Source organism: Octodon degus, unplaced genomic scaffold (genome assembly GCF_000260255.1).
Source record: "Octodon degus isolate 3935 unplaced genomic scaffold, OctDeg1.0 scaffold00225, whole genome shotgun sequence".
Lineage (NCBI taxonomy): Eukaryota > Metazoa > Chordata > Mammalia > Rodentia > Octodontidae > Octodon > Octodon degus.
This window is the reverse complement of record NW_004524801.1, coordinates 544,660-552,191: the sequence shown is the minus strand read 5'-3', so window position 1 is coordinate 552,191 and position 7,532 is coordinate 544,660. Positions and strand designations below refer to the sequence as shown.

The 7,532-nt window shown below is 38.6% G+C and overlaps 1 protein-coding gene across 6 annotated transcripts in view; it reads left to right on the top strand.

The window, feature by feature from the left end:
• Itsn1 (intersectin 1) overlaps window positions 1–7,532 on the top strand; it is a 236,490-nt gene that overhangs the window by 113,348 nt on the left and 115,610 nt on the right. For all 6 annotated transcript variants that reach the window (XM_023705571.1, XM_004645331.2, XM_023705568.1 and 3 more), the window contains 3 exons: window positions 1,801–1,864; window positions 3,866–4,003; window positions 5,947–6,062. In XM_023705571.1, coding sequence (XP_023561339.1) covers window positions 1,801–1,864; window positions 3,866–4,003; window positions 5,947–6,062 — 318 coding nt within the window. The remainder of the gene's footprint in view (window positions 1–1,800; window positions 1,865–3,865; window positions 4,004–5,946; window positions 6,063–7,532) is intronic.

Sequence of the window (7,532 nt, the reverse complement as noted above, 5' to 3'; positions counted from 1 at the left end):
TTGAACCGCGGTCCCTGATGCCTTGCCAAGCTTGTTCCAAGTAGGTGCTTTAGACCACTGAGCCATCTCTCCAGCCCCACCATTGTGTTTTTATGAGTTTGTTTTTCTGCTCAGTGGCCCTCAGCATTAGCATCCACTGCATGTATGGTCATATCACAAAGAAACTCCATAAAAGAGGACTTTGGAACTACTTCAGAAAGTGGCAAGAATGGTAGGATCAGTGTGTTCAAAGGAAGAGGGAATGAGTAGTAATGTTGTTTGAAGGGGATCTGTGGCAGTATATGTTTTACTATTATAATTTTTAAAATTTCAATATTCGCCATGTATTTTTATTATACCACATGTAAGTGTGTATATGTGTGCGGGTATGTCTGTTTTTCTTAGGTATTTTGTATAAAAACAAAAGGTAAAGTATTATCAGTAATAAATTTTAACTACCATTTATCAGACAGTTTATGTGCTAACACTGTGGAGCTCTATATTGCGGCTCATAGATTTGTTAGAGGAAGAGCTCCAAAAGGAAAAAGCTCAGGTCCAGAAAGCATTTCAGAACTGCTCCAGAAAGTGGTAAGAAGTGGGGGCAGGGAGATGTGGTAAGGAAACTCTCTTTTCCCAGCGTAATTGCTGCAGCTTTCCTTTTCCTTGGTCTGTGGGTCACCTTGAGAGGCAGTGCTGAAAATAAAGCACCTGTAGCTTTTTATTTGAACAGTAAGAACTCTTGTCTGGCTTTTGTGTGATATCTAAAGCTAGTTTCAAGCTAGCAATGAAGATACTTGTAGTTATTTTAAGAAAGATAAGCTAGTTTTGAAAGACTTGAAATTCCGGGGGTTTTTTCCTCTTGTAGGAAATGTATGTTCTTGTTCTGGCTTTGGTATTAGCTATTTGTGTGCAGCCTTGAACAATTTTTTTTTCCCCTTAAGTTTTGCCCAATAAATTGGTTACAAGAGATCCCTTTAAGGTTCCTTTCCTGTCTAAGATTTCTCTGCATCTTCCCTGAATGTGTCTAATGATGGTCATGGTGAAAAGGCTAATGATGTTCACTTTATAGAGATTAACTCTCTGTAAATAAAAGTCCAGTACAAGTAGAAGTAGTTCTCTGGACAAGGGCTAGCGTATAATTTGAAACTCTTAATCACTGAACAGAAATTATACGCTATATGAGTGCTATGCATGGTGACACATACCTGTAGTTCCAGCTACTGGGGTGGCAGAGGTAAGAGGATTGTAAGTTCCAGACCCCCCTGCACAATTTATTTTATTTTTTAAACACTAATTTTATTGGTACATTTTAGATATTGATTATTATCACATTCATCGTAAGGAATTTGCACCTGTGCATCATACAATTTAATTCTTTTTTTGCCTGTTTTCCTCTCCTCCCTACAACCCCTTATTTACAAAAGCTTTGTTTCCATTTCTTTCTTCTATTCTTTTTTTTTTTTTTCCCTTTTCTCATCATTCTCCCCCTCCTAGTTCCCCTTCCCATTGGAGCATTTTCATCCTGTTTTGCAATATCTATTATATATTATGGTCCTTACTTACATTTTTGGTTTTTTACACCAGAAAAACTATGTGATATTCGAAAATGTGTGTCTCATTTATTTCAATGAAGAGTAGAGTCTGTGCTTTTGTTTTTTCACTTTTGTTGGGGCTTCGTTTCCTTTTTAAAATGGTAAAGGCAAATGATAAAACTCAGTGATTGCATGAGATTGCAAGGTTCCTGTGTGCAGCAGCCTCATCTTCACGGACAGCGGATACTTGCTGAGTCATCTTTATGTGTTTTCCCTGAATTCTGTCTAGGTCCCCAAGCAAGAACTATTCTTATGCAATCAAGTTTACCACAGGCTCAGCTGGCTTCTATATGGTAAGAAATAAAAAGTTCCTTGGTTTGTATAAAGTAAAACTTTTATTAGATTGGTATGTCTTTATGGATTTTTGAATTAATATTATTTAGGTGGAGTATTTTGAACATGATATTTTTCAGTCCATTGTGATAATTGCTGCTCTTACCTTCTTCTGCCCTGTTAGTTAAGAAAAATTCCAAAGCCACAGATTAATAAAATGAGTTCTCAGGAACTTATAATACATCTTAACAATTCTCAGGCCAGTCTGGTCTTGCTTTTCCTTTCCTCCTTCCCATTCATTTTAAGCCAAGTCTCGGTTATATCATTTCATCTGTACATATTTCACCTTCTGTATGTATTTAAAAGAGATAGTAAGAGATGTGTTTTAGTAACACAACTGTAATACCAGTAATCCATCTGAAATTTTTAACAACCATTCTTACAAGTTAATAGGGTTTAAATTCTTTTGTTTATGATATACCAAGGTTCTTGCAGTCTGGGTATACTCCAGTATTCTAGGGGCCTCTGCAGTATAAACCTAAGATGTGACATTTATGGAGACTGATTGATAGTTTATTGGGTTGTTCTCATGATAGCTAAATATATTGAAATGCTTATTTTAAATTTCTCGTTTATAACTTGTCTCCTGAAAAAGACATTTAATGTGTCTCCTAGAATGTGATTTTCTCCTTTTACACACAGAGTATATTGTAATTACATATTTGTAGTCAGCATGGAGGAACACCAAGAATTCCTGGACAAGGAAGGCACAGCCTGGACCAGATAGTGACACTGTGTCTTAAAACAGAACAGAGCTTCTGAAGTGTCTCAGTTACTCTTCTCTCATTGCTGGGACAAATACCCAACACCCAAAATGAAGGAAGGAAAGGTTTATTTAGCTCACAGTTAGTAGAGGTTTCAGACCATACTTGGCTGGCTCCAAGGCAGAGTGGCACATGGCAGAGAACAACCCTTCGTGGTGGAGGCAAAAGAGCAGAAAGCAAAGGGACTGGCGGCAGCCCAGGCAGCTAGCTAGCCTCTCTCCCTCCTTACACTGTAATGCAAATTACCTGCCCTAGGTCAGGTACAGCATCCACACCCACAATAATCACAAACTCCAAAAGCCACCCCATGACTGCATGAGGCTTTAGGGGGACGACTAGACATAAACCATAACAAGAAATTTCAAAATTAAAGAACAAATTTTCTCAGTTTTCCTTATTGAAAAATTATTTTTTGAATGTGGAATTTGTCCTGTTGGCATTCTAGTGAACAGGTATGTTATCTTGCATCTTCATTTGGTGTCACATTCTTGTCCTTGCTAGGAAAATCTATTTACTATAACTAGCTCCTTGGGTAGGCTTATGATCAAGATTGATAGAAATTGTATCCCTAGAAGGAGGAGACCATAAAGATCTACCCTTGGCTGTGGATGTAGCTGAGCAGCACAGCACCTGCCTGGCAAGCACAAGGTCATGAGTTCAATTCCTGATGCAAAAAAAAAAAAAAAAAAAAAAAAAAAATCTATCTTTATTTGCTTACTTTAGGGGTGGCTTGCCATCCAGTTAGCTGAATATGACTGGTGTGTAAGTGAGATTTTATTGTGATAATAGCTGTGTCCACTCAATTGAGTGATGTCTGTGGCCATGTTCCTGCTGTAAGAATTCAGTATGACAGAGATTGTATGTACTTAGCTCTTTTTTGTTACTTGGTTCATCTCTGGTTTGAAACAGCAGTTAGAGATACACAGAATGTGGGTGTGGTGTATTTTAAAACTGCTTGCAAGGATTGAAAAGCAGCTCATTACAGCTATAATGTTTATTGAATGCTCAACACCGTCCCAACTAAATGGAGTATCTCATTTTATCCCAGAAACAATATGAAATAGTACTGTTTTTATAAGCTGAGGTTCACTTGGCTTAGGACCAGAATAAAGAAACAGAACTTTTGCATCATCAATGAATAATCCGAAGCATTTATTTTCATGAAGTTGGATTCCAATGAACTTTTTGTTGAATTAGGAATCTTTCTGATATTGATCAAGATGGAAAACTCACAGCAGAAGAATTTATCTTGGCTATGCACCTAATTGATGTTGCTATGTCCGGCCAGCCACTGCCACCCGTCCTGCCTCCAGAATATATTCCACCTTCCTTTAGGTAAGGAGTGTTTGGTTCTTGTAAGAAACTGTGGGTTGCATATGTGAATCCCAGATGAATTTGTTGACTCTTGTCTTATGGTGATTTCCATTCCTGGCATGTGCCTGAAATGTTCATGAATCCAGGAGAATTTTATCTAAGTTCTGTGTGATGCATAGCCCATTGTGTGCGTGTGCATTCCATATTATAAAAGCAATCAAAAGAGTGCTAATGTTTGTACCAACCTATATAAAGCTCACTAGAGATTTTAGGAACAAACGTTTTGAATGAAGGAGAAACTTAATGAGCCTGTCTATAGGAAGTAAAGCAAAGAGATTACACCTGTGAATTATGCACATTCAAGAGGCAACAAAAATGCTGGAGTACAGAAATTATAAATCAAGGGGCTGGTGAGATGGCTCAGTGGTCTAAAGCACCTACTTAGAACAAGCTTAGCAAAGCAAAGGGACCGCGGTTCAATCCCCAGCACCACATGCCAGCCAGCCCCGCCCCCTGGTGGGCTGAGCTGGCCACACACACACACACAAATAAATAAATAAATAAATAAATAAATTATAAAAAAAAGAAATTATAAATCAAGAAGATGATTAGATAAAATTATCCTGGTCTGAAAGTCAGGCTCCATGATATCAAGAGAGGCCTTGTGATCTAGCAAGAAGTTGGTGTGACGCCCCCCCCCCCCCCCCCCCGTCATGTGTATGTGCATGTGCACGCAACCAGGCCACCTCTCTTGTCTTTCAGTATGAAAGGTGAATATGAGGTTGTACAAGCACAGAGAGAAGGAAATACAGGTAAAATTTCTGTTCCGAGTCTTCAGAATTCACAAAGGACTGGAACAAAATCCCTCTAAAATGAAGAGAAAATAGCCATCATTATTAGCATGTAGTATATGCCAATTGGGAGGCAAGGTAAGGAAGACTACCAAAGAAGTAGGAAGTAGCCAAGCAAGTTTACATATGAAAACCCACAGCTACAAAAATCAGTATGAGAGAGATTTGTCATTGGAAGATGGTTTAACAGCAACAAAGAAGCATAAGAAGGATAGGGAGATTGTTAAAAGAACAAGTTTGCTGGGTATAGTGGCCCACACGTGTAATCCCAACAAAAGGGAGACTGAGTCAAGAGGACCACAAATAGAGCCAGAGAGATAGCTCAATGGACTAAGTGTCTGCTTAGGCAAATGCAGGGACCAGGGTTTGACCCTCTGCACCACCTTGAGACTGGGCGTATTGACACACGCCTATAATCCTGGCACTGGGGAGGCTGAAAACAGGAGAACCACTACAAGTACAAACTGCATAATGAGACCCTGGAACCAAATACATTAAAAGGGGGGGAAAAAAAAAAAAAAGAACCACTAATTTGAAGCCAGTTCGGTAAACTTAGCAAGACCATGACCAGAAAAAAAAAAGTTTTAAAGAGCAAGGTAAACTAGAAGTGATATAATTTGTAACCTAAGTAAATTGTTTTAGAATTAAAGAGCCTCATGCGTCTAAGAATTGATGTAATAGACTTGTAAAGGGAGTGACCTGTTCCCATTTGCACAATTGCTGACCTTTTCACGGGATGAGATGCTGACAGTAGCATTACTGAGTACTTGCTTCCCCATGTGATATTCTTACTGCTTTATGATTAGTAGCCACTGCTGTCCTTTGGGACTATGCTAATGTGGGTGATAGTTCTCTTTTGGAGGACCTTTGTGGTTTTAGTGGGATTTTTTTCATTGTGGGCTCCAGGCAAGGGTCCCAGACTACTGAGTTACGCTCTTAGCCCCAATAGTCAGGTATTCATTAGAAAAAACCTGTTTGCAAGTAGAAAAGACCAAATTTTTATCTTTCCTTGCTGTAAGCATAATACAATACAATCTTAAGTATTATTTTTCATAGGATGCCCAGTTTTATCTGTACAGCTTTATGCAGAGCTTTTTTTCCCTACCATTACAGAAGAGTCCGCTCTGGCAGTGGGATATCTGTCATAAGCTCAGCATCTGTAGATCAGAGATTACCAGAAGAACCAGCTTTAGAGGATGAACAGCAACAATTAGAAAAGAAATTACCTGGTAAGGTAGCCTTTATGTTGTATTTATGTCATACTATGCCAAAAATGTAAGTGAATATTAATTTAGTGGCTGACATGTTTGCTTGTTTAAACTGACCATAGTCAGAAAAAGACACATGGGAGATACTTGCCTTAGGTTTGTGTAGAGAAATAAGAATACTGTGTCCTCTACTAATGCACCAGATTCTAACTTTCAACTTGAAAGCTGATTATATGCTACAAGCCAAATTCATAAATGGAATAAAGAACACTAAAAATTGATAATTTTTGAGATGATTTCTATTTTTCTTTTTCTTTTATGTATTTGGTTGTTACAGGGTATCACTATGCAACTCAGACTCATAGTGATCCTCCTGTTTTCAGCATCCCTAGCGCTGGGATTACAGGCAGACGCCACTAACCCTGATCTTTGTGGCCTGCTCAGCCTGCCCTCGGGGTAGGGCTGGTGCAGCACATGGTGCTGGGGATCAAGCCACAGTCCCTGAGCTTGCCTAAGCAGGTGCTTAGTCTGCTGAGCTATGCAATGGTTTCTTATAATAGAATATAAAATCATCTACTGCTATTTTCTTTTTCTTTCTTTTTTCAAGTTATGTGGTACAGGATCTCACTATGCAGCTCGAATTTGTAGTGATCCTCCTGTTTTCAGCTTCCCCAGTGCTGGGATTGCAGGCATGCACTGTCATGCCCGGACTTGGTCTCTGGCTCAGTGAGCTCCAGGGGTGGGGCCAGTGCAACATGATATACTGCTATTTTCTCATGTTACTATATGAGAATTAGAAACTCCTTAACAGTAGGAAACTTTTAAATTTGATCTTCAATATTCCTTAAATAACCCTCAATTATAATGGTAAATCCATTATACTGTTAAATTATTCTAAGATGGCTATGAATTCTGAATAACAATACTAAGAAACAGTTGGGATTTACTCTGAAGTCTCTTTGTGTTAAATGCTTTATTGATGTCATCTTGCTGTCAGTTAAGTGCTCTGTGGTTAATTGGTGTGCTAGGATGCTAGCTTTCCTAGTTGATTCTCTAAATTACTTCTCAGTTCAGTGGTGAAAACACTTACCATTAATGTTCCATGTGCAAGGCTGTGTGTTGAGTCCAGTGAAGAGTCTGTTACTAATCCATGGTTTATGACCTGAAGCAACTATATACTGTGTTAGAAGCCTTAAGGCAGCCGTGTGTAGTGTACCCTCACTAAAGTAGTGCCTAAGCCCTTCCTGGAGAGCTTTATGAATGTGCACCAGAGCTTACTGATGCTTAGTTGGTATAGACGGCAGAGACAGAAGGAATTAAGTCTGTGGAATAGTCCACAAGTGGGTGGAGACCCAAAGACGAATAGCATCACTAAAAGTAGAAGTGGAGAAAATTTCGAATTTTGATAACAATGGAACGGGAGTCTCAATGACAGATAAAGCAGAAAATTTTAAAATTTTGAATTATCTTTTTTTTTTTTTTTTTTTTTTT